Source organism: Electrophorus electricus, chromosome 25, assembly GCF_013358815.1.
Source record: "Electrophorus electricus isolate fEleEle1 chromosome 25, fEleEle1.pri, whole genome shotgun sequence".
Taxonomy (NCBI): Eukaryota; Metazoa; Chordata; class Actinopteri; order Gymnotiformes; family Gymnotidae; genus Electrophorus; species Electrophorus electricus.
The window spans coordinates 11,855,097-11,882,939 of NC_049559.1; the positions used below are offsets into that span (position 1 = coordinate 11,855,097).

Below are 27,843 nucleotides of genomic sequence, written 5' to 3' on the forward strand. Positions count from 1 at the left end.
CTATTACACACACTTTTAACTTCACAATTTATAAATTCTTAGCAATAAATAAAGTGTTTGGGGAGTGTACATTAAGTGTCAACTAAATATTGATTAATTTGTAATACTGATTCATTCCCATCATTTCATACCAGAAGTAACAAATATAACCAGCACTGCATCGGTAAACATGGACACTGCTGCTACCATGGTTTGTATGTGTAATTTAAATTATTTTACTGATTAGATGATAAATAGATTGACTGTCCATTTTGTCTCTAGTAGGAACAACAATTGTGATACTGACAGTTCAGTCACCAACTGGTGTGACAGTTATTTGTGTTCAATTTTCCTGGTTGTTTTTTTTATTTTCCATGCGTGCTTTTAACCTAAAAACAAGCATATCTTGCTGTCATAGTGTTTTCTGTTGCTTGTCTGTTGCCTGCACTCTGATGTGTGACAGGATAGCCAACAATAAGGATTAGGCCAAATAATTAGCCAAACACACAATCCTTGCTCTTTCTCATTTATAGAACAACATGCTGTGCTGATATCAGGCCTTGATATTAGGCCTTGGCAATGATTTTAAAAAGTGTCCAATTTCATGTTATTTAGTGAAGTTGTTAGTGTGGTTGTTAGACTAGCTCTGCTCCTACTGCAGCCGCCAAAAGGAAAGGCTTTTATTCAGGACTGGTCAACTACTAGAAGGAGCTTCTGCCTGGCCCATGGGGGTTTGCTCTGACAACCTCCTCCCCGTTTGCTGTCTCCTGCTGCTGCTGCACACTGGATTCCCCAAGGCCAAGTGCAGCTGATGACAGCACAGCTACACCAACAGTGGCAGTGAACTGCTTTACAGCACTGACCAATGTGCATGGCAACACGGTTTACATAAGAGTCATAAACGTCTCGCGCTGGCAAAAACCCAGTTCAGCTAGAGCACGACTGATCGAATCGATAGCCAAAGAAGAATACCTGAAATTTGTCGTTTCTCTCTCTCCCTCTCTCTCTCTCTCTCTCCCTCTCTCTCTCTCTCTCCCTCCCTCTCTCCCAGCTACGAATGGATCATTATTTTAACTACATGGAAATGATAGTGAGGGAGAGGAACACTTCCTCGCGCATTCGGTTCCTGCTCCAGGATGTCATGTGACTGGTTAGTGACTATGCCAGTGTTTGTTTGTTTGTGTTTCCCATTCCAGAGCATGGCGATGCAAAAGTGTGCATCTCCTGGTTTTGCCTTTCCAGCATCACTGGGTTGAGCTGACCAGGGGCCCAAACCATTGTGCAGATCCACAATGAGGCCAAACTCGAGGAGCAGGAGGCTTGCGACAGGCAACAGTTTCTTAAAGAAATAAAACATTAATAATCAATTCAAACAGCTCACTTTCTTAATGCCTCTGATTGAAGTTACAGCCAGTATTATCCCCTTCATTTCACGTTCCAATTTGCTTGCAGTAGACAGAGCACATAAAACTAAAGTTCACAGAAAACAAAACTTGGGACATATTCTATCCTTTCAAAATTTTCCCAACTAACATGTTCAAAGAAATAAAGTACAAAAACAGCCCTTTTGAGGGAGTGAATACAGTACATGAACACAGCCAATACCTCAAGACCCATATCCAGTTTAGCTAGTTAGATTAGCAAGTTAAAGTGAAGGGATCACAAGAATAAACAAAACAAAGGATTAATTCCCACCAAACAAAAGACATAGAGGTCATTACATATCTAGTCTGTGACATTGCTGGATGCTTTATGTTTTCTAAGGATTAGCATGGATTATTTAGAACAACAAAATTAGGAGAATGTCACAGAGGACCCCAAGACCCAGAAAACTCAGGTCGGCACCTAACTCCGCCATGCCCTGGGACCCCTGTTTTCAGATATCAGAGTCACAGCCTGATGTGGTTGGTTTGAAAGCTACTTAAATTTTTTTTTACAATATGCTCTTCAAGAATTGGATAGTTAAATTATAGAATCACTGTTTAATTGGGTGGGTGTGTGGGGAGTGTGCGTGAATGTAGCTGTGCTGGGAACCCTTACTTCTTCTTACCTATACCTTACATCCAAGGTGGCTATCCCCGCCAGCAGAGCCCATATCTAACTATCATCAGACATGGAGTAGGACAGTTGAGTTGTAACCCAATTTTCACTATACTGAATCTCATAAATAATGTGAGCGATGAAGTTATTACAATTCATAAGGTTGCTAATGCTGTGAGTAACATATTGATGTGTTCTACTATATGCAAGCTTAATAAATTCTTGCCTTCTAGAAGGTTCTCGTGCTGTATGCAGTTACTACTAATATATACTGGATAATTGTTTGTAAGTATTGATTAAATTCTGATTGATTGTAGTCAAAAAATAAAAACAAGAAGAAAGAAACTAAACCAAAAAATTAGAAAAAGCAATTAAGGAATTATTCATAAAACAAAGAAATTGAGAAACTTTAAGAGACTTTAATGTAATTTGCTGTCTATGCTGCCGTATGCTGTATCTCATTTCCCCCTGAATATAACACACCATGTTAATTATTATTTAGAATGATGAGTGAGGTGATGCCAAGTCCTGCGACTGCGCCTGCCTTAGGTTGTCCTGTACTCAGGCCAGGATCTTACCCGTCATTGGCTGTCCAGCCTACCTTGGCACCATCACCACATGTTACCAGCCATCTCGAGGCACCAGGAGCTGATGTTATATAGATGACACAGCGAGTCAGGATATCAAAGTTTTATTATAAAACTTCTTAAAACAATATATCTTGCCCATCTGCTGAGTTGCCAACTATTCATAAAGGACACCATCTCTGGTGATGAAGTCCGGAAGTCTAACAAGCCCCAGCATCCGGCCGAGATGACCAAAGTTCGCCAATCAAAGTTAATATTGACTATCTCAAATGAATCATTATTTGGAAGGGGTGAATTAAGGAGCAGCATATACCCGATGATAAACTAAAGCTAAAATATCACCCACAAGCTAAAATCTTCGATCTAACATCCGGATGTGTGTCAGTTTGTGTCTTACATGTGGCTGTAATTTCCCAAGGTAATAAGGTGGAAATGGTTAACTTTGGATATTCAGTATACATTTGGGATGTAAAGGATTTATCAACTGCTCTAATGATCAAACCTCTAGCAAAAGGAATAACACAACATCTGCATAATGCCAACAAAGCAATTCCCACTACTACACTAGTCAGTGCTGACATAATTAGTTGTTTCCATCCGCCAAACACTGAGTCAAACCATCCAGTAACACTATTGCCAATACCTGAATTCTCAGGTAATTCATGTCTAAGCACCTCCAATTTGGGTAAAGGTCTTGTTATGGAGCTGTTAGGGGCTGTATTATTAGGAATAAATGTGCACCAGGATTCACCAAACAGAACACAAACACCCCCCTTTGCCAAAAACATATGTTGCCAATAACATTTCTAACACCACATGATTCTACCAGGTCATTAAGGAAGTAGTGTGTAATTGTTCTGTGTGAAAACCAAATTGTAGAAACAATAACAGTAAAAATAAAAACCAAAAGAAACGATGCAGTTTATTCTTCTCACCCAATTCAATTCATCAATGTCCATTGGAAACTTCATGATTGACTCGCTAGTTCTTGATGTAGCTGTAATCCAATTGCCACTGGATGTTTAATGGTAACAGTATTGGCAGCGCTAGGCTCACACCCTTACTGTGTTATCAGCATTCGAGTCTGATTGACTGTTTACCAGCTGTAGTCAAGACTCTTATTCAGAATCCTCACTGTTTGTAGGTGGTCTCTCAGGTGGTGTCTGACGAGTGACACTTCGTGCCACTGGTCTGGAAGCTCCACTAAGTCCCACCTCAGCAGCCTGATCATCAAGTCCTCTGTTAGTCACTGGAGTTTGTGGTTGTGTCTCTGTGTTGCAGTGGTCTCAATAAATCTGGGGCCCTAGAGCAATGATTCAAATGAATCCATACTCAACGTCCCTCCACCTTTACAGCAGTGGGTGTTGATAATACCACTTTATAAGGTTCTTCACGTCTGGGTTCCTGCCAACCTCTCTTGAAAGTTTTTGCACACACATAATCCCCTGGTAGTATTTCTTTCAGTCCTTCTTCAATTTCTTGATTACATCCCTCAGTTGCCCCCTTTACTTGTGTGAAGATTTCCTGATGGATTTTTGTTAGGCACTTAACATGTTCCCCCAGTTCACCTTGTAGTTGTTCTAGGTTAGGTCCTTTAGTTGGTCTCCTTAAATAAGTAACAGGCATGGGATGGCATTTCATGTGGAGTGAGATGGGTATTACGATTAGTTGTCATTCTGATACTTATTAAAGCTAAGGCGTTTAACCAATTAATTTGCATAGTTTAGCAATTTTAGCTATTAGAATGCCATTTTGACGTTTAACTACACCCTGTGATTGAGGATAATAGACACATCCTAGCCTATGCTTCACTCTAAGTGCTTGCGCTATAATATTGATCACTCTGTTAACGAACTGCTGGCCATTGTCTGAACTAATTTTATCAGGAATACCATATCTGGGTATGACTTCTCACATTAAAAACTTTGCTGCAGATATTGCATCTGCTCTTGCTGCTGCTTGTGCTTCTACCCAACGGCTGAATACATCATCTACCACCAAAATATATTTGAACTTTCCAATAGGTTTCGCCATGTTGCATAGTTGGGACTAAATAAGGAGACCACCAAGCCTGTTTAACTTTCTTTATTACCTCCTTTCTGTGTATGTGTGTTGGTCCATGAGCATCATGTATCAGTATATTCAATAAGGTTACTGGAGCTACATATAGGCCATTTGGCCCATACCAAAGACCGTGTATCTGCACTGCTCCCCTTTTCCAGCCTGAACTGCTACTCCTGCTACTTCCTTTCCTTGCCATAGTTTGATAGCTGTGAAGTAGACTGTGTGGTCGACTCACTCTACTTCACATCTCCTGCCTTTTATCCTCTCAGGATTCAGGATTCTGAGTTACAGGACTGTTTTATTACTACTGCTTAAATCTTCTGATTTCTCACATGTGCTGAAATACCATACATGTTCTCCCGCTTTCAGTAACATAGAGTCAGATATATATAGACTATATATATGTCATACAAGACTTGTCTGAGGTAATCTGTTACGATGGCAAGATCAAATCTGCAATATGCAAGTCACTGGAAATTTGACAAGCAAAATAAAAACGATGTAAATGATGATGTGTGACAGGACGGCGTCGGCTGTGTATGCTCAGATGCCTCAGCATCTGTTTACTTGTCCCAGATGCCCAGTCTTCTGTAGTCATCAGAACAGTAATAATATTTTAATAAACTCCATTTACCATGAGCTTATCATTACTTTACTAAGTTATGTGGTTAGAGAAGTGAAGCCGCTATTCAGCTTTAACTGATAACACTGTGCTTTTTGTAGTTTGGTGTTCATGCCAGAAGTTTCTCTTCAGGGCCTTAAAATTCAGGTTCAAGTTTGGTTTATTTGTCACATACATAGTCATACACAGTATAACTCGCAGTGAAATGGTTGAGAGTGCTCTGTCCAGACTGAGGAAAAAGAAAACAGGAGTGCATAGAGAAATATATATTCTATATATGTACAAAAATATATTAACAATGTATGTACAATATATGTATATTATGTTTATATACACAGTGTACATGGTTGTGTATATATGTATGTACACAAAGTACACAATGTACAGATCCATCTTGTAAAATGACATATTTGCAGTTTTTATGTTACATGGTGGTAATTTAACATATTTACAGTTATGTTACATGGTGGTGGTGGTCCCCACAGTTTATCAGTTTCCTTGATTCAGGGCCCGAATGGCCTGTGGGAAGAAAATAGAGCCTATTTTTGGGATGGGTGGGGTCCTTCACAATCCTCCTGGCCTTGGTCTGGCACCGCTTGTAGTAAATTCAGTCCAGTTGTTAGCGTAGAGAGCATGCTACATTAGATAGTGTAATGCTGGGAGGCTTACCATGGAAAGGTGAGCCGTGTAGAACACCAACAACCAACAACTGCTACACAAGACTTTGTATTCATAAACTGTAATGACACAAAATGAGGAACAGGTGTGAAACATGGGGAAGGCATGGCCATGCAGACGAACACACACACACACACACACACACACAAACACACACACACGCACGTCTGGGAGGAGGGGGCCGTACCGTGACAAAGGATAGCTTTTGAGTTTAATAGAAATCCTTCTTTGTCATTTCAAAGGGTAGCTGTTGTACGCAATATAATTGTCTTAATGTCCACAAACATACCCAAGATTCTGAGCAAGCCTGTTCTCTTTGCTTGGAACACTCTGTTAGGTGTAGCAATGAAACTGCGTTGTCAGGGAATGTGTAAAGCACAGATAAAAGTCTTCCATCTCTCATTGTTGGATGGCAGAGTCAATTACTGTCAGACAAGACAAAGGTGTAAGGACACCGCATACTAATATCTGATATTACAGTGGAATAATACGGATTTACACTGGTATGTGTTTGATATGGCAAAATTATATACCATGTCTTTGTCTGTGCATTTGAAATATTACATTTTTATACTATATACTATGTACTGTGCTGATATATGGAAGCATATTTTGTTTCTTGTTTTATTGATTTAAAAAGACTGTAATAATGTAATAGTATGAACAGTTTATCTGTAACTATGCAAAACTGTTGTAAAACAGGAAAGATTGTCCTAGCTCATAGTACATATGATCCCCACATGCCCTACTTCTGTTTCCCTGCAGTAATCGAGGTGGCATCGGGGGAGTATGTCAATCTGAACCCTGTGCTGTTCGAGGCAATGCAGGGTGGCTTGTGCTCTGAGGGCGGCAAGAAGAACTCCAGCGACAAGAGTGACTCCACCTCATCCCACCCCACCCAGTGTAACAGTGTGAATGATGCCCAATGACACCCAGGCACACGCAGCGGATATGCTGCCCATGTGGGTGCATGTCCCAATGTATGCTCTGGCAACCTTTCACGTATTTTATTGTGTGCCCTGCATAGGAGTCTGGATATATAGAGAAACACACCTTTGACACCAGCATCCTCACCCAGTTCTGCATTCTATTCAAAAGTACCTTTTTATGACTTTCAATTTTTTTTCTTCATGTAAAGAGACCCTTTTGTGTGTAACAAAAAATAATGTGATTTGTCAAACATCCAGTTTCAAACAATATTTGCCCCAAAAAAGGCCAAACCAAAGATTTAAAGAATAATCATAATAGATTAATTCTCTGCAAAGTTTACAAAGATTTGTACTGCAAAGAATGACATTTATTGTTTGTGAACAAGTCAGTAACAATAATATCCAGTAAAGTGGTGGGTATATTTTGGAGAAAAGTTACATATTAAACTTATTTTCCTCAAAATCTTCATTTTGATTAACATTTGAGGTATGAAACCTAATATTTAAGAAGTTCCTGAAGCATTGGTTGTACATGCACTTGCATAAAGTGATCAATCGGTCTGGCTACAAACCGGCACATTCTACAGAAACGGCCCTCATAGCAGTGACGGAAAAACTTCATGCTGCTAAAGCTGCCAAAGTGTCATCTGTTTTGATTCTTCTAGTGCTTTCAGCAGCCTTTGACATTCTTCTCTAATCTAACACGGTCTTGCAGATTTCTCCTTTGTAACATACGAAGGATTCGGCACTTTCTCTCACAGGAAGCTACGCAGGTGCTTGTGCAGTCTCTTTTGATCTCAAAGCTAGACTACTGCAACTCGCTACTTGCTGGTCTTCCTCCAAGAGCCATCGGCCCTCTACAACTTGTCCAGAATGCAGCAGCACGACTGGTCTTCAATCTTCCGAAGTCTACACGTTACTTCACTGCTGCGCTCCCTTCATTGGCTTCCAGTAGCTGCACGCATCAGATTTAAAACCTTGATGCTTGCCTACAAAAGCCAAAAATGGATCAGCCCCTTCATACATAAAGTCAATGGTCAAAGCCCGAGCCGTTCCTTGAGTACTTTGAACCTCAAGTACGGCTCGGCTTGAAATTCCTTGCTTCAGGTCTCAGTGACGACAAGCATCGAGACTATTTTCTGTGCTGGCTCCAAGATGGTGAAATGAACTCCCACTTGCTGTCCGGACAGCAGAGTCCCTTGCAGTCTTCAAATGCAGACTGAAGACTCATCTATTTGCAGAATAGTTAAAGGACAACTGACACTGCTCCCATATTGACTGACTAAATTAGTACTTATTGTAGGGTATTGTTTATGTTGTTTAAAAAACTCTAGCACTTATTGTTTATTGCACTTTTCATTGTTTAAGATAGACCTTATGTATTTTGTACTTCTAGGTATCAGCATTGATCCCTGTATTCTACAGTATTCTAGTTCATTGGTATGTGGGACTCTAACCTACTGTAACCTAATTTAACCTACTGAATAAAAGCAAAATCTCATGCATTAAAACGTATACCCAAAATAAAAATGATAAAAAGAAGAAGAAGAAGAAGAAGAAGAAGAAGAAGAAGAAGAAGAAGAAGAAGAAGAAGAAGAAGAAAAAGAAGAAGAAGAAGAAGAAGAAGAAGAAAAGGTTTAAAAATGGCATACTCATGAGTCAGATCCATCACAAAATGGGTCAAGATTGGTGCAATATCCAGCTTCTCCAAGTCTGGGATGATTTGTTTGGCTCTATCAAGGAGTATTTTGCTGTCATTTCTCACAGGTTTATTCTCGTCTTGTCTCGTGCTTTTTGACTTGCTCTTGTTTTGAGAACCATAGAGGAGGTTGAATAAAAAGACATTAAATATCAGGATAACATAACAACTGTGCTGACATCTCACTTATTAGCAACAATTCCATTTTCTGATGAATAACAAATTTGGCCATTTTAAACTCACCTTTTTAAATACTGAAGAAGCCCTTGCCACTTTTGAAGGTGGAGGAATTTTACTATGGAAACAACAAAAATATATAAGGAAATGTTGTTCGTTTGTCATTCTTCAAACATCAACAGCCTGAACTAAAATCCATGTTCAAATTATTTTCAGAGAGCTTGTGTCTAAGTTTATAGATTCTTATTCTTATTCTCTATTTAATGGATGACTCACCGATAGAGCTCTGGTCCATGTTGTATTTTGTTAATTGCACAATACAATCAAAATTATTTTATTCTACTTTGGCACATTATAAGGAAAATAAGACTAATTCCTTTAACATTACTTCCTAATCTTTTAAAATAACAAGGCTGATGAAACATGTTTAATCTGTTTCATGTTTCATCGTTCCGATACTTTGGAATAGTCCAGAAAGTATTTACAGTGCAAGCTCTATTGGTGTTTAATACAGATTAAAGAGTGGCTTGTTTAGCTTGGTCTAATTGTTCAGCTTGTTCAGCCGGTTTAATTTAAATTCTGTTTAAATTAATTTCATTTTCTACATTTATATTTCGTGACTTTTAACTGTTTTATTTGATCAATGTTTAATTACTGAATACTGTTCGTTCATTTCAGTGTAAATCACCTTGAGATTTTGGGTTCTATAAGGAATATGCTATATAAATAAGAATCATTTAAAATTAATATTGTTATTCTATGATTTTTTAACATTGTAGTGCAAAGCCTTTACATCTTCCTGCCAAAAAGACTCTTCTGTTTCTCCATTTGTCCTGGTCCAAGTTTTCTTAGGACTCTCCTGGAATGCTTTGTTCTGAAAAGGCGATATGAAGTCAAAAGCATAAATAATTTTTGCAGTTTGGTGGACAGACAGCAATCTAACATGTAAGCAGGCAGGCTTGAGGATCAGAAGGCAGACAGTTATACATGTGAATGGCAGTCAGTTCTGAAAGACTAAGTATGCAGACCAACACTCATGAAGGACAGAAAACAGGCAAGAAAGCAATCAGAATGGCAGCACACCTTTACAGGTAAATTTCAACAGGCAAGCAGCTGGGTATGCATATCCCTAAACCATTAGTTCCAAAGGCTAAATCTTACTGCATTGAATACAAAAAGTTTATGAATGGTTTAAACTGATTTTATTAGTGGTAATAATTAGGTCACAAACAACTTAAACATCATTAAGTAAACAGTCATGACACATACACAAAAGGGGCAGCAGGAATGTGTTGACCTGTAGAATGTGTTGGTGGGTATATGGAAGTAACTTATTAGCTAACAAATATCTGACCCCACGTAATGGTGACTGTTGGAGAAGGCAAACTAAGATAAGTAACCAGTCAGGTTAGCAGTACATATGAATGTGAGCTAACTAGCCCATATGGCAAGCAACAGGTCAGCTGCTCTTTTTACGCATTTAAACTGTTCATTTATAGCCATTAACAAGGTACTTTTAAACTCTAGACTTTTCATGAGGTAACCCATATTGCACCGATACTCCACTGTCAAATGTTTGTTTCTAAGAAAACAAGCTGCAAGGTAGCAAGAAAGTTTCCAGAAAACACTAATGTCTGCTGAGAGCCCTGTTTTCTTTGCTAGTTATGTTACTTTATTCATAACAAGAAGGCACAGAAAGTACACCTATATGTATGCACAGGTTATTTCTTGATTTTAAATTTATCAACTGACCAAAAGGCTCGCTGCTACCTTTCATGATGTTACAATAAATTATCATCAAAAAATGGAACTCTCTTTTGAGTTAAGGGCCACAAAATTTGCTCATAACATAAAACCCATTTTCACTTCACTGCTTCATGCACTAAGTCCTTTTTTTAAATAAGTCTTTTACATATATTTTTACATATACAGCGACTGAAAAGCACCCATTAACACTAGCTTACATGTTAACCAACAGTCAAGGCTCGGCACCGCTAAAGTGATTTTATAACCGTGAGGGCATCTGACAAAATCAACACATAACCGACAACTGCTGTTAAAGTTAGAAAGCACAGAATACATACATTGTTTTCGCTCACACAGCGCACAAAGTGTTAACGGTCAAAACTATCAAATTAAATTGTTTATATTAAGCAGATTCTCTCTAGTGAGTGAACAGAGGTAGACGCAGAGAGAGGGGCGCTACTGTGAACTGACTCTTCTCTGTTAGTAGAGCTGTTCGTCTCAAACTGCCCGCACTTAGGAACGTTATACGCACCTGCAGCGTGGACGTACCACATCTAAATACGTCACCAAGTGTGGGCAGACGAGATAGGGCAGGTATGGTGATGAAATTTGGTTTAATCACTTATATTACTTGTCTTGTACCTTTAAAACAGCAAAATCTAAATAGCATGAAAAGCAGTCGCTTATGCTTGACATAAAGCCTTGTATGAGAAAACAGGTGGAACGTCAATGCATTCCGTTACTATATAAAACTACAGCAGACAGACCGTTCATCATAAAATTAGAAAAGCTCTCTTTGTTATATGATTTCATGCTGAGGGACTGGCCTTTGGCTGCACCACACACCAAGGAAGTACTCCTTGGCCCTGTATGTCAATACACTTTAGCATTGGTATAGATAGATATAGATATCTATATATACTATATAGATATAGATATAGATATCCTTTCTGCCTATTAACATCCTTTTGCTGACTCTTTGGTCCTTGTTTTCCTGAAAGGTTCATGCAAAACCTTACTATAGGAATAATACTATAGGTATCTGCAGCTATCATGTGGGTATGCGGTAGGATGGCATACTCCAGCCTACCCACTTTGATTGTTAGTCATACCCGTCATCAATTTTCCTGGAAAGGATGTTGTACCCCAGCATTAACTATCTCATCTCTGGTCATATACATGTACACAGTTGACATCTGACAGAGCTAAAAGGTCTGTAATTACTGGCACCCCTAATAGGTATGGTGGGTATATACTGGCCAACCCATGGACTAACCCTGGAGCGAACGCGGGTTGGAGTTTGTTCCTGGGAAGAGGAACTACTGCAGCCCTTAATAAAATTAATGGTTCGGCATGGCAGGTACTTAATTTAGCCAATAGGAGTGAAAACACCCTGGCATTACTCAATGATAAGGTAGATAAGATCTGTACCGCTGTCATGCAGAACTGCCTAGCCCTAGATCTCCTCTTGGCAAAGGAGGGAGACATCTGCAAGGTCATTAATGAAACGTGTTGCTTTGACATCCCTAGTTACTATAACAACATTACTGACATCATTTTGCACATGAAGACCGCTATTGCTGAGCCTCCACCCGCCGATGATTATTGGTTCAGTTGGTTAACTGAGCTTGTCGGCCCTTGGGGATCTTGGCTCATAAACATGTTTTCCCGTACTCCTGATTATTGTGTTGATTCTTGTTTGTGGACCCTGTTTATTGTCACTCCTGTCTTCTTTCATAACTCGTACTTCTACCTCTGTGATTAATCATGCTAATGTTGCCTTGGTGCCTGCGTATGAGAAAGGTCTATATACTGATATGTGATTCCTTTAAAATCAAAGGGGGGAGTTTTAGATACTGGAGCCTTTCTGTCTTCAGGCACCCAACGCAAGGTCTCTGCCTATCAGCCATGACAGCTTAACCGCGAGCTGGTCGCCCGAGCTGGTTGCCCAAGCTGGTCACCTGAGGTCATCCTCTCCCTCTTCTTGTCTCCTTTACCGCTCCCTTTCTCTTTCTCTCTCTCCCTGTCTCTCTTTAAGGACAGCAGTGGCTCATGACGGGCACGGGAACAGCTAGTGGCTCGTTCATGCAGAGAACATCTAATCTTTACTAACCTTGTTTCTTTCCTTTCTACATAGACCCTTAGAACATGCCTCACTTTTCCCCGTCATCCTGTAGATTTAGATAGTAGTTTTAGGACACATATATACTCTGTGCTTTCCTCGATAAAGAGGAACTCTCTTGATTCACTACCTTAGTGTCAGTGTCTCTTGACTTCCCTGGATCCGGCTACAGAGGATGGATGGCAGTGGGTAACTTGGAGGAGATTGAACCTGAAGGACTGGTAACTTTGAACCAGTTTCTAACATTTGCTTTTGTGTCTAGAGTAAGTAGAATTAACGCCGTAGGGCACAGAAGACCTGTCTTGTGTTTTTGTGTTTGCTTTAACAGAGTCCTCTTGTCGTGACTTGTCACAACTACGGCAAGAGGCAGTCGCAGACGAGCTCTTGGACGCCAAAGATCACAATAGCTTGGACTTTCATGTTCTATTTGTGCTTCATTATGCGTACAGTAGTTGTGGCATGTTTTATTTTTCCTTTCATAGCATCTCATAACATAGTAAAGTGAACAGTGGGAAAGTGGAACAAAAGAAAGGCATTAACATTGGGTCCCATGACAGTGTTGCAGTAAAGAAAGGAAAATAGGACATAGCTCACATTTCTTTTCAAGTAGCTGTCTGTCTGTCTGTCTGTCTCTCTCTTGCTCTCTCACTGTCCCAGACAAATTGGGACACACGTCTGTGCTAATGGCTTAGTGTTAGTTTAGGTTTTTTTTAACAATACCCATATTTTTATACATTTATATTTTCATGTTGATGGTTTTGGTTCTGTATGAAATTAATTTTTTTTATGCTGCATTTGGCCTCAATTAATGTATTTTAAACATATTAGATGTGAGTCCTTGACCAGTCTGTCAATAAAGCTTCATCCAGTTGCTCTCGTCACAGTGTGTTTAGTTCTTCTTAAAAGGGTAACATCGCAATTCTAAATTGTATTACAGTAAAACAAAACATTAAAGGTTATTTGGTTGTACTATTCTATTGATCCTATAGTCGGTGGCTATCAATAAGAAATGATCAAGCACAGTTTTATTGGGTTTGTGTCTGGAAAGAGAACTACAGCTCCCGGTGAGATTTTTGGTTCAAGATTAATCATCATGCAAATGATTGTGATTAATACTTTGTCTGTTTAATTCAACTATTATACTATAAATCTAATATTTTAACAGGGCTGGCAACTTTCTAGATCCGATTACTACACTTGTGTGAAGTACAGGTGCTGTAGCGATACAAAATACAAATGTCCACAGTAGCCTAATTATAATATATGCATCCAAAATAAACACCAGAAGCCTGGACTAATACTAATGTACATAAGTGCATTAAATCTAGGTAGGACTGCTCGATAGGTAGGATAACAAAACACTTGTCCCGCCATACAAAAGAAATGAGAGCGTGATAAGGACTCCAAGTCGCCACCAGATGGCGCCCGAAACCGCTTAAATGTATTCCAGTCGGAGATGCCTTTTACCTTAACATGCCAGGATACACACTCACTGGATGGTTAATCTTTCTAATGGGTCAGCTATATTTTTATAGTCAGGAAAGATTTTTTATTATTATTAATCAGTTAAGTAATTCAAGCTGTTGCATTTTGCTGAGTTGAGGGAACATTGCATAACCCTGTACTAGCCAAATAATTAGATTTGATGTGCTATTTTGTGGATTAATACCATACCTGGCATGGTTTTAATGGCACATGGTCAATACTTGCTGTCAAAATACAGAGGTTCATAAGGACCTCCTTCCTTCATAAGGATACTCCTGTTTTTGAAACTGTTTCACGCTAACACCACTGTTTCTGCATACTAGCTCTTACTGCTTTTTTGCAACATGTTTATTCTTCGCCGTTAGCGATAGTTTTATCTGTGAGAAGTGTAGATGAATTGCTGTTCTGTGACGTGGGAGACAAGGCAGGATGCAAAGACGAGCCGTGGTTCACATGAGACAGATGTTTATTAACACACAAAACAAAATGAAACCAAACACGAAGAACATTAAGCACTAACATCGGAGGCTCGTTGCTCTCAGAGTCCTCTGACCCGGTCTATAAACCACAGGAAGGATCCTCATGGCGGGCCTCCTCCACCTCCACTGATGGATCCTCAGAGCGGTCGGATTCGGTGTCCGACCTGAGGCCGACGTCAACATACTCCTCACTCCTGCTGTAATCCTCACAGTCCTCCTGGTAGTCCGTGGGGGGAGAGTAGGACCCTGCAGAGTCTGACCCTGGATATTGGTAGTCGTAATCGTACGGGTCCCGGTAATCCAGTGAAGGTAGGCAGGACTCTGCAGCATCTGATCCTGGACCACCACCAGGGCCCCCCCAAAATCCTCCAGAGATACTCTCCCCCGATGTGATGACAGGGAGTGTTCCCACAAGTATGGAGGATTCTCCTGCATGGGTTGGGTTTCCCCTTTTTCTTCTTTCCCTTGGCTCGAGGCAACCTTCAACGGTCGGTGTTCCTGTGACGTGAAGCCGGATGCAAAGATGAGCTGTGGTTCAGATGCCACAGACGTTTATTATCATACAGAACAAGACAAAACCAAACACGAAGAACATTAAGCATTAACACTACTTAGAACATAACAGGCAGTCTTAAAACACAACAAAGCAGCATACATGGGGTCAAACACTGACAAACAACAACAAAACAAGGGTTTAAATATGTGTGCTCACAATTAAAAGAACTATAGACAGATGCTGGTTCACTCCTAACATCTGCAAATTAAAATACAAGTTGGTTATTTCTCAAAAAGGACTGAAGCTCTTCCTCCGTCAGTGAAGCACCCTGGTAGTGTTCTCATATGTGGCGATGGAAGTGACGTCCATGTAAATAGGTGTTTAATCACTGCCATGTGCTACTTGGAAAAGAAATTAATCTTTTAGTATGAACAATGTTGGGGATAAAGAATGGGGACTTGTACATCTCCAATAGCGATTAGAAGACAATAACTGACACTAGGACACCTCATCTAAATATGTTGACTTGACAAGTACAGTATTATTCATGTTATACATCTATGGGTTAAAAATATGGAAAAAGTGTTTTAACAAGAACGCCAGAGGGGGCATTTACTATTTTGTGGAGAATAAAAAATGGCTCATTTTAATGGGTTAAATTTTTTTTAATTCTTTTGCAGAGAGGGAAGGGTGAAAGGACTGAGAAAGAAGGTTAGCACCTGCCAACCGGTGCTGGGAGTAGGCCTCACTCACCTGTCATGCACAAGAGACCTGCAGTCCCAGGGCACAGTAAAGGCTAATTTACTCCCTACAGATATAAGCTTGTAAAACTTGTTTCTGTTAGAGTGCTCCTAGACTGAGGTACCTACATTCCCAAGTCTGAAAGGTGAGATTCTACCTGTGCACGTAGAAAATCAGGTAGGCTGTTTTTGTCCTGCTCTTCAGGATGGCTGGCTCAGTGCTTCTTGATACTTTTAAGTCACTGAATGACAACCAGCTCTGTCCTTCTCCCTCAGCTGTGTCACTGATATAGTGGCCTGTCGGAGTAGTCGGTGGTCCTTAGTCATTTAATAGTTTCTACTGCACGTGTATAAATAATGTCAGATTACTCACCATGGTCCATGCTGTCACCTAAATGAGAAACCACCGCCAGGAGTCTGTAGGTGCCAGTGGGTGCACATTCCTGCAACAAACAAATACATCTTTTTTTTTTCATACGATTAACTGAAAACGCATCACGGATCGAACGCCATTTCTGTATTAACAGGCCTCTTTCATTCTCTCTCATTCTGTCTCTGTGTCTCTCTCAGCTTGTATCTCTCTTCTTTTTGGTCTCTCTCTCTCCTCACCGGTAGGCTTACTTGCTGTCCTCTAGCTCCCTGTCCTTCTCCTCTCTCATTTACTACTGATGGGTTAAAAGAACTTAGTCATTATGGCAGATACTTATACACAGCCGTATTATCACTCCACTGTAAGAAAATGGCACAACTCTACCTGGCTGCGGACTGGAGTTTTCTTGAGGTTTGTCCTGGGTTCCCGCTGCTCCACTGAGGACAAACCACAAAGCCATTCAGTCAGCATTTTGTAGCTAAATGGGAATGGGTGGACAGAGAAGTATGTGGGCACAGGTTGATGGTACGAGCTCACCTCGACTGCTGCCTGAGAGAAGCCACCCCAGGAAGGGCAGAGAGATCCAGCTCGGACGGGACGTCCATCACGTCTGAGAGCTTTTGGCCCAGCATGTCAAACCGCTTAAGGTGGAGGACGAAAATACTGTTCCAAGAGGAAAAGTGACTTAAGGACTGGAAGTGTGTGTGAGTGGAGGAGGGTGTGTGTGTTGGACTGGTTTAAAACTCATTCTTTAAGGTCATCTACGTCAGACGAGACTCACCGTGGCAGTGTGAAAAACTCCACTTCTTCAGTTGCCTCGCAGCCTGCTTCACACTCACAAAAACGCTCCAGTAGTGTTGGCTGAAAAAAGAAAGAGACCCTTTCATTGAGAGTGATAAAATCAAAATGGTAGCATGTCATAACTGTATTCTCTCCTTTACAACAGGGTAATGAAGCCTTATCCAAAGAGGGTGTGTGAGATGACCGACCTTAAAGTAAGTGTGTAGGCTGTCGGTCGTAGCAGGGCTCAGATTTACAGAGAGGTGGTTGTAGACATCCACTCTGCAGCTCTGCTTTCCACAGCTTTCACAAAATAAGAAATGTTACAACATTTGCACAGAAATAATCTCCTGCATCCCTTATACAGTGTGAGTTATCACATGCTAATATGCTCAGTTTTACAAGTAGATAACATCTTATCTAATGTGAAGCATCAGAGCAGAAAACATTTAGAATGCTCAGTCCATGTCTGTTATGTTTTCCCAAACTCACACACACTCTGAGATTTGAAAGCTATGTGATGAATACAAGCTGAACTTGTGAGCATTTTAAATGTTCATATTTAAGTTATGTATGTTATGAAACTTTCATGAATACTTTAAACAGAGATGTCCGGAGAAAGCACCTACTCTCGCTGAGAAAATGTACTTTAAACAAACACGTTAAGACTGGTTAAGACCAGTCCATTAACACAAAGGAGATATGCAACAGTGATACCTAATTACCTGGTGCACGTGAGCACAGACTTGATATGAAACTCAAAGTTTGCCACAGGGCAGATGTAAGAGAAGAAAGAGGCCCTGAGTCTCTCTCCCTCCTCTTTCAGCTGCAGTAAGCAGAGCATCAGGAACTCATGAGCATCCTGTGGAGGACAGCACAGGAGAACATCAGAGGAGGATTTGCTCCTGGACTTCAACAGCAGCACGGTGAGAAAACAAAGGTGGCCGTGTGCAGTTCCTGCAGGGTACTGCGTGAGGTTCTGATGTGTTCTGAATGGCTGAGGGGGCCATTTAGCTGGACCTGTTCATAGTCCTCTTCGAATGCAGGGCAGCGGGCTGAAACACACTCAAGCAGGGCTCCCAGGAGCTGCACCTTCTGCTTTGTGCTGCGAGTGGTGAGCCGGGCCTGCTGCAGATCTGAAAAACATCTATAAGCATTGTTACTTTAAGACGCAATTAGTCTTGCGCTCTGGCAAACGTGTGCGCCTGTAAATAATTACAATTATTTTAATGTACAACTTATTTTATTGTATAACCACACTGTAAATAGAATCCATAAGAATGTATTCAAAGCCAGAGTTGTAACGTTCATTTATTTTTACAGGTAGCGGATTACTGTGCTTCTACTATCTCTTAGCAACAAGTGATTTTTTTTTCTTCAGTATGACAACTAAAAGTAAATTACATTGGACATATTTATTTTTATAGTTTAGGTGTCACTCCACGGCCCCTCCTCCCAGACGTCTCCGTGTGTGTGTGTTTGTGTGTGTGTTCGTTCGTGTAGCCACGCCCTCCCCGTGTCTCACATTTGTTTCTCGTTTTCGATACTGTGTGTATTTAAGGTCTAGTCTAATTGTTATTGTTTCTCGGTGTGCCTGAGTGCTACGTTCTCGGTTCGGTGTAAATAAATGTCACTGTGTCGCACTCGGCTCGTTCCTGCGTCCGTCCTTCGTTACAGTAAGATTATGTGTATACACAATTTTATAGAGCTTTTTCCAGATTCAACGTGAATGCTATTTTCATTTTGGACCATACAAATAAGAAAAAGTGCTTCTTTGACATTTTATTGGAGGACCTTGCACAGCTGTACTTTACACCCAAAGGGAGTTGTTTTTAGCAATACACATAAGGCCTGTGATGCTAAGGAAGGTTTTAGAAGGTTAGAAAACTTTAGGATCCCTGTTATCCCAGGAACTGGACCCTGCAATCCCAGTATAACATGGTGCTGTAGTATGCCCACAAATCAGTCCAAGTACAAAAAAGGTTTGATACAAGCTATTGCAGCTTCAAAATAAAGTGCACTTGGATGTAGCAAAAGGCCTGTTGCAACCCTTCAATGATGTTTGAATAAGTCTGTGATACAGGGGCAGCCAGGCTGAAGGTTGACCTCTTGTGACACAAATCTGAGTTGCAAGATGAACAATGCAGGAAAAGATTATTTCTGGGACCAAAACATTAAAAACCTATAGTTGAAATGTCCTTCAGGATTCGTAACCTAAGCACGCATATATGTATCTATCATTTGGTGTAAGCACATGGTATTTCATAAAAATTAATTTTCTGCTACTGTGAAGGGCTCTCTTAGAAAACTCATAAAATATTTTATATTTATTCCATGTAGTTGTTGTAGAGAAATTTGTAAAGAATGTGAATACTAAACAAATTCATATTTGGAAATGTTTCTAGCACTTATTATATTACATATATATTATATTACATATTATATAGCACAAGTTTCTAGCACTTAGCCCTATAGTATATTCAGTTCACCGTTTGCAGTCAGAAAGGAGGAAGCTGTAACCCAGGGCATACACAAGTGTATGCAAATATGCAAATAGCCGTGTGCATATGAAGGGATCCGTTCCACACATTGTACACAAATGTTTTTTTGTTTTTTGTTTTTTTTTATTGATCATGCAGGTGAGTCAGTAAACGATCATTACATACATGTTGTCTGAGTCCTCCCTTTTCTCTTGTCAACCATGGATCATGGAACATAATGCAACTGTTTAGGCCTTCAAAAACCCAGACATCTCCTTTAGGAAACGGGAAATTCACAGTACATGCGCCTTCAGACAGTCTACCACAGAAAGAAGTCACAAACCTATTGGTTAATGCCTGTAAAAGATATTAACCTTTCTTTTTATTAAATGGCCTTAGTATTTATCAATTATGCACACTTTTTCATGTTTTCATAATATTTTTCATGTCTGTTAAGTGTGTTTTACTACATTTTCTGGTGTACTTAAAGGTTTTGCTTGTGCTTAAGCATGATGGATTTTAATTTAAACAACAGTTAAGTTAAAATGCAGACTGTGAGGTTTTCATGTAGGAATTATAGCCACTTAGTCGTTCCATCAAGAAAAACTGTTGAACAGATCGAGATATCTGGTATGTATTTGCCAAAGACAAAAATAAAAATAAAAAATAAAAAATAGAATACTCCAACCTCAGGATATTACCAACAGTTTCCCCCTCTGGGGTCGTAGTTCCCAAAGTTCTCACAGTGCCACTCCGCTTTCTTCAGATCCTATGGAAATTTCGCCATGTGGTTTTGTTTTGTGTTTATTTTCGGTTTCAGTTTCATTCTCTTGCACTTCTAGCTAATCTCGGTCAGTAAATCTATCATTTTTCCCTCACTGATGGCCACCCCACGTAAGTACGATAGGGAAGGATCTTGAAGAGGCTTTGCAGTGGGTGAATTTAAAACATGGGGCTGAAGAAGCTAAAAGCCTACAGGGTTTTTACCACCTCCTGCAAACCCTGTTTTTTCAGGTCTTCTCCTGCTCATCTTGCTCTCTCACCTCCATGCAGCCTCATCATGAATGTACATAAATACATGCGGTGGAGGGATGCAAAATTGGCTTTGAGTCATGCTTGGAACCTTTCATTGCTGCTTGTGTCAACGTTTTAAATTAATTTCAGATATTATTTTTTATATTCTTATTTTCTAATCCTTCATGTAGTACAGATAGAGCAGGTAATTTATACACTTGATCTGAAGAGTTTGCTGTTCATGTAAATTCTACATGTACTTTCAGGCATGTGAGTATTGTTTTTCCCTATATTTTATAGAAATAAGATAATAGAAGTCATATTAATGACTATTTAAAAACACTTACAACATATGTTTTGTCAGCCTTGCAAGAAGACTAGAGGAGAGAGTTATTTACCTCTATGTCCTCTGTGAAAATGCAGATTCGAAAATGAAGGTCAACATCCATTATAAACAAGATGTTAAAGCTCAACCAGCCGTCACTAAATGAGCTAAATACTTCTTCAGAGAATCCCGTCTACAGTGGAATTGATACAATACTCACAAATATCAACAGCACCGTAAACACGACAGTTGTGCCTGTGGGTTGAAGAGAGTGGAAAAATTAGAACACAATTACCAATCACTTGCTTATAGTGATCTTCAAATGAATTTGGAAAATTGCATTTTTTTAGTCTGGCTCTGCACTCAAACGTGTATTTCATGTTGAATGAACTGTTTAGATACATTTCAGTTGTATTTGGTCAGCTGTGCGGTCCCAATGGTGTATTAGTCTATGTAATGGGAGTCTATGTAATGGGACTCACGCTAATATTACGTAAAATCAGTAACGCAGTTAACCCAGTTAAACCTGTTAGCAGTAGTAACTAGTTAGCTGCTTAACGTTACCAACAACAGGATCTCATAGCTTGCTGGCTAGTAGGGCGGTTTGACCAAAGACTGCACACTTTAACAGTATCTAGCCAACATAGGTAACAGTGACTAACCGTACATTATCCTTCCTTTAATTAGCTAGCTAGCTAATGGTACTTGATTAACCATAAACTGTTGTAGTTATAAATTAATAGTCACTAAACTACTTACTACTGACAGATCTGGAGTTAACTAGCTATCGTACTTGCTATGCCAAGTGGCCAGTTAGCCAGCTAACGCTAGCTAGCCAATCTAGCTATTTAGCCCGCGAGCTAGCTAACGTAGCCGTTACGTTATGACGCTACCTATCGTAGTCGTTACGTAAGACGTTACCTTCTACTACTCAGAGGAAGCATCAGCCACTGTCCTGTTTGTTTTTGCTTGCACCTTCACTTTCAGGTATATGCAGAGTTTGTTCCGCTGTGGAGAAAGCAGTCTTTTCAAGCTACACAGACCAACACAGTTACAATCTGGGTTCTCTTTACGACCAGTTTCAATGTCTTTGTCGTCCGAGCCCGCAGCTTCTTTTTGATGTGAGACATTCAGTGTAGGTTTACTACCAGAGTGGATAGGTGCCACTAATTAAGATGATGCACAATTACTCATGACTATGAATCGTTGCTGGCTTAGCTGTCTAGAGGAACTGAAAAATTCAAAAATTCAATATAGGCGTTAATTTTCCACAAGTCGTTTTTTTTCAGAGGCACTTTAATGTTCGCGCGTCAAACTGCTTGTGTGGAGGTGCAGCGAGGGAGGCGGAGTGAAGCCACGTGTAGAATAAAACCTACTTGTAGAACGGATCTGTCTATGTATGTATGTTTAAAGACGTCAATATTATATAGACGTCTGTTATTGTATGGAGAGCCTCAAATCTGGACATATTTGCATATTCATGCTTTATTAATTATATTTGCATTAACTATATTTGCACTTACTCTTCAAATCCTCGTAGTGCTGTTGAGCTAGACTCTCCATGTCCATCACGGTATGATGGAACTCCTGCAGGACCTGATGAAAGTCGTCTGCTGATAAGGAGAACAGGCGGCAGGTCGACAGAGCGCGAACTGTGGCTAGTTGCTTTCCTCTGGTCAGGATGGCAACCTCTGTATGAAAGGACAATCCAGTTCAAAGGTTAACAGAACGCCATCATCTGTCTTAAATAACACCAGAGAGCTTCTGTGAATCTTATCGTCTTCCAGTGAATCTCAGAGTGTAATATGGCTTTCTTGTGATAACTAACCTCCAAAATAGTCCCCATCATGCAGCTCCTTCTGAAAAGATTGTGTCTCCACAATGACCTGTCCATGCTCAATGAAGAACATACGATCACCAGGAGCATTTTGGCGAATGACGATGTCTCCCTCTAGGAACACTTCATGTTGCAGTTTTAAAACAATGGCACTGATTAAATTTGTATCACACTTCTGAAACATGGGCACATTCTTCAGCAAGTGTGCACATAACACTGTCAGAGTTTCCTATGAAATAGAAAGAAAACACTGGTTTCTTTTTTATTTATGAGGAATAATATCAAAAAAGAAATTGATCATTGTCAGTTTTCCAAAATTAATTTCCAGTCAACGCTAATAAACACCTCTTTCAAAGATTTTGACACCAAACTGAGGGAATTCTCATGGACCCATCTTCCTTTGTAGCGTGCCCGGTAATATTCCCTGATACGAGTGCGCAGTTCTCTAGGAAGCCTTTTATAGGTCATGTAGTCTTCTATATGTTTCATCTAAAAGGTAGCACACAAGGCATGGCTTATATTTGTCAATGTGTTAAATCTGATATAACTGTAAAAACTCAGGACACAATACAATGGTGCTTCCTACTGCTGGAGTTGACTTCAGCTTGAGCTAAATGCCAAGAAAGCACATGACTCCTTACAATAATAGTTTTTTTGTTTGTTTGTTTTTTGTTGACTTCAATTGGGCCAGGAGAATAATGTAGAATAATGCAGAAAGCTCAGATTTCTGCTTCATCTAATGTCACAACCATTCACACATCATCGCATCTTTCTAATTGCTGGGTCTTACAAAGAACCAGAATGATGAAATTGGGTAAAAGTAATTTTATGAAATTAAAATTGCTATGTAATTCAACTTTTTTTTGGATGTTGTAGATACAGAAGTACCTTTTTCTTGAAAGTGGTTTCTGATCCATCGGTGTCAATCATCATTGTTAGCACACTGGAAAATATCATAATATGCATAACAATTCCAGACAACATACTAGTCATGACAACCCACATCTCCAGCTCATCTGGAGAAAAAGAAAAAAAAGAAATAAAGTTCTAACATTCATTCTCTATCTGTTAAGTCTTTATACAAGTACACTTTGGAGCAGCTGGTACAAGGTAGACACGAGTATCTTCCTCTAAAAACAGCAGAAGTCAGCTCTGTGCACAATACTGCATTTAGTAGCTAACAAACTAGTTTTCTAAGGGCTTGTTAGCAAACACAAAAAACTGATGTTGGGTCTCTAAATTACAAATGATCTATGATTGATACTCAAAATCAGCCCAGTCAAACAGAAAACTGAGTTTGTGATGCTGACATACCTGTGGGTGGGTCATTGGATCCATAGGAAATCTTGACCATGTGAGATACAGCTCGAAACATGCTAAATAAGTATTTTTCCGCAAATGTACCATTCTCTAAAGTATAAAAGATCATTTTTCATACAAAATTTGCACACACAACCTCTTAGATCCTGTCCTAAACAGGAAAAACATGTATTCCTCCATTCCCAGTCAAGAAGAGGTGACTCTTTCATTACTGAATACAAATTTTATAGCTCACAGTTCAGAAGTGGAAGCTCACCACAACGTTCTCTTTTACAGTCCAGCAGTCTGATGGAAATCCTTGTAGCATTGGAATGAAGTACTGAATACAGCCATTCCAGTGACATAGCAAAACCATCAGTATGAATAAAAATACAATTCTGAAAAAAAATTGAAGATTTTTATCCCAATCCTGTAAAGAGACCAGAGATATAAGACACGTGATAACATTAAACGAATAAAACGTTTAACACTGGGTCTGATTTAAACTGCACTAAGAATCAGCAATAAATGCTAACTAAATCCTCCAGGATCTTAATCTCTACATTATTATTAGGACATTTTCACTAAGTAAGAGATTGAAGTAAAAACTGACTGACTTTTCATAATCATGTAATGTAATTGATTGGTTGAATGGTGTTTCATGCTAACAAATAGAAGAAAAGACGAGTGTGACTCACCCGCTGCAAATAACGAAAAAATCTCACCAGCCTTGACATACGCAGTACACGAATCAGACTTAATACTCTGGCAAACATCAGCACCTTTATCATCTTTCCACTTAGTATTTCAGCTGTGTTGCTACCATGGAAAAATACATCCTGAGGAGAGTTAAAGATTTGTACATGGAAACTCATTGTACATTTCACACACACACACACACACACACACACACACACACACACACAGAGTCCTAGATCAGCCATGGAAGTGGCTGATAAGCAAACAGGACACAGTCAGATCGAGAGATGCCCAGCCAAGCTAGGTTAGTGAGAGCGAGAGAACGAGAGATACATTGCCAGTTCTACAGTTCTGCTTTATTCTCTCACTGAATTTTAAATACTGACTCCTGCTTTGACATGAGGGGGAGACAGGGCCCCTGTGTAATTTTTGGAGCCCTACTCAACAAAATTACAACTTGCGTTGTGTGCACAGAAGGCCGACCAGCTCTGACAGCACTATACAAAAGCCTTAGGAACCAGAGAAAAAAACTGTTTAAAGCTATTCATGAGGGAAGTAAACATTTTTCTTAAACCAAAAGGTGGCAAAGTGGCTCCATGGTAAATTCTTCCAAGCTTCTGACTGTGGCACATAAAAACATTCTTGTTAATTTTTATTGTATTAACGTTTATTTGCACTAATGTACTATTGTAACATTTACTATATACAACGCTCAGCAGTTGTGAGATGTTAAGGAAAATAAATACTCCTTATTCTTACCACTAGAGCAATGACCAAGTCAATGGAGAACGCAGACAGAATGTCTGGTATAAACCAGGTCTTGAGGTATTCATTCCTTATTGCTTTCAGGTCAAGGATAACGATCTACAGAGAGATGAAAATGTATATATTTCAAGCAAATTAGCTTAAAAAAATGTCTGCAAGCTGGACTTGTAAGAGCCAATAAACTTAAACTTCAATAAACTTAAGACCTGCAATATCTGCAATACTGCAATTACTACAGATGCTGCATGGAATACGTATCTAGTTCAACACTGGAGAAGCATTTATAGAATATACAAACAGGTTCATAGCCTTATACAACCGTTTTAAAACAAATATTTCCAATTTACTGTTTCAGTATATTGTGTGTCTGCCATTTCAAATCACTGGGACGTATGGGTGTCTTCTTCATTTTCCCCCCCAACATGCCTAGCAGACAGCTCTTCGTGGAGGAGATGTCTCCCCAAGTCAAGCTCTTTGGGTCTCACTAGAAAATTCATGGATTACTCCCAACATACAAGTTACACAACCTTGGGGTAACTATCATTCCAGTTGATGCATTTACTATCTCCCAATTAATGTTTAAATATTTTCATATGTGTTGAGTGTTTGAGTCACAAAATGCTATTTCACATCCCCTTGCCAGGTCCCCACAGGTTGAAAACTGCATCATTGAGAAAATTCAGTCATTTCTCGACACAGGAGTCACTCAGGTAGGTTAATGAAAATTTTACCTTCATGTCTTCAATTCAGGTTTTTAAAATTATTTTCTTAACTGTTTTTTTTGTTGGGGTTTTTTTGTGTGTACCTGAATTATTTTTAACAGCAATTTGGCTACCTAAATTTTTTAAACTAAAATTTCAAAACTTAAATTCCAAATATCTAAAATTTTGCAAGTACAATTTTCAATAACACCACATTTCACATTCCTTTCAAGAACCATGATTTTTGGTTCAGGTTCTGGTGACACTGATTTAACTCCATAAAAAAGCTTTTAGTAAAAAGCCTGCAATCCTGGAAAAGTGTGACAAATAGATGTAATCAAGATTAACCTGTGCCAGTGGGATGGAAATAGAGCTCAACACAGTGAAACATGTTGACCTTTTCATTTAGTGTTTGCAGATGGCAGTAGCATGAAGGGGCTACCCAGATCCCCCAAATTTCACTACACAGTACTTCCCCTCACAAAAATAAAAGTAAAATGCATCTGATTGCCTGTCATTCATCTGACTGGAATTCTCAGCATGCATCTCATTTACACTGATCGTCTAGTAATATGGGTCACAGTCTAAATTAAACTAAAGACGTCCGTTTTATTTAAAATTACAAAATGAGAACATTACTTTGGTCCACCATAACGTGGAGAATTTGTTTTTAAATTTGATTCTTATCAATTTATGAAATATATATAAATGTCTTCAGATTAAAGCAAATACAAATGCAACCAATTTCCAGGCATATTAGTATATTAGTATTAGTTTTCCTCTATTTTACGACATCAGTTATCATTTTCAAATAATCTTTTAGCATAATATTATTTAAAATAACTACTAGAAGATATCAGTGCCAACTATTGACAGAATATTTATTTTGCAAGAAGACTGAAGAGGTGAAAGTTACTTACCTCACTGTCCTCTGTGAGAATGCCTGTCCGAAAATTAAGGCCAACATCAATTATAAACAGGATGTCAGAAAATAAATTAAAGGCCAACCAGTCATTAACCAGTCACTAATGGAGCTAAATGCTTCTGCAGCGAATGCCATCTCCAGTGGAACTGTCACAAGGCTCACAAATGTCAACAGGACCATAAACAGGACATAGTAGTGCCTGAGAAGAGAGTGAAAATTAAATTCAACAGAATTACCAAGCTCTTATTTACAGACAAGTATTTGGCAATGGATATTTATGTTCCAACTTTGCACTACAGTGGCTTTTCACACTGGATGAACTGTGTAGGAACTGTTTAGTTGTGTAGGCCCTATGCATGCTCAGGACGGCTTGGCTTATTGACTTGCATTGGAAGTCTGTTACATATATGTAATGAGACATGAATGGAAGTAAAGTCAATAGGAGATATGGCCAAAATACAAGGACATGGTGAACTGTTTGTGGCATCATTAAGAAGATTGGCCAGTGGTAGCTCAGTGGTGAATGTACTCTAGTAATCAGAAGGTTGCCAGTTCAACTCTGTAATCTTTAACCTATATGCTTCTGCTGGCCACAGGTAGGTGTGAGTAAATATATCTCATTTCACCAATATGAGATGACATGATATATGTCCCTAGACACCGACCACCCCACCCTTACATTTTTAAGTGCCTAGAAGATATAAAGTCCTGGATGGGCGTTTTTCCAGCTGGTAGCTATAACGCTAGCAAGCCAACATGAGCAATATTGTAATCGGTGTTAGACTGTTAACCTATGTTAGCAATA

General features: G+C 39.4%; 1 protein-coding gene and 1 long non-coding RNA gene across 2 annotated transcripts; both read right to left on the reverse strand.

Moving 5' to 3' along the window:
* Positions 1-16,615: 16,615 nt before the first annotated feature.
* Positions 16,616-17,017, reverse strand: LOC118240796. Its single transcript, XR_004775634.1, has 3 exons — positions 16,995-17,017; positions 16,751-16,876; positions 16,616-16,650 (listed from the first exon to the last, which is right to left on the reverse strand). It is a non-coding gene; the product is annotated as an uncharacterized LOC118240796 (long non-coding RNA).
* A 697-nt stretch (positions 17,018-17,714) lies between these two features.
* On the reverse strand, positions 17,715-24,342 carry LOC113569276 (potassium/sodium hyperpolarization-activated cyclic nucleotide-gated channel 2-like). The gene is made up of 8 exons (XM_035522734.1): positions 24,226-24,342; positions 23,964-24,057; positions 23,538-23,665; positions 22,995-23,138; positions 22,641-22,878; positions 22,336-22,503; positions 18,014-18,129; positions 17,715-17,855 (listed from the first exon to the last, which is right to left on the reverse strand). The coding sequence occupies exons 1-8, from the start codon at positions 24,322-24,324 to the stop codon at positions 17,715-17,717; spliced, it is 1,128 nt and encodes a 375-aa protein (XP_035378627.1). The 5' UTR covers positions 24,325-24,342.
* Between the last annotated feature and the right edge of the window lie 3,501 nt (positions 24,343-27,843).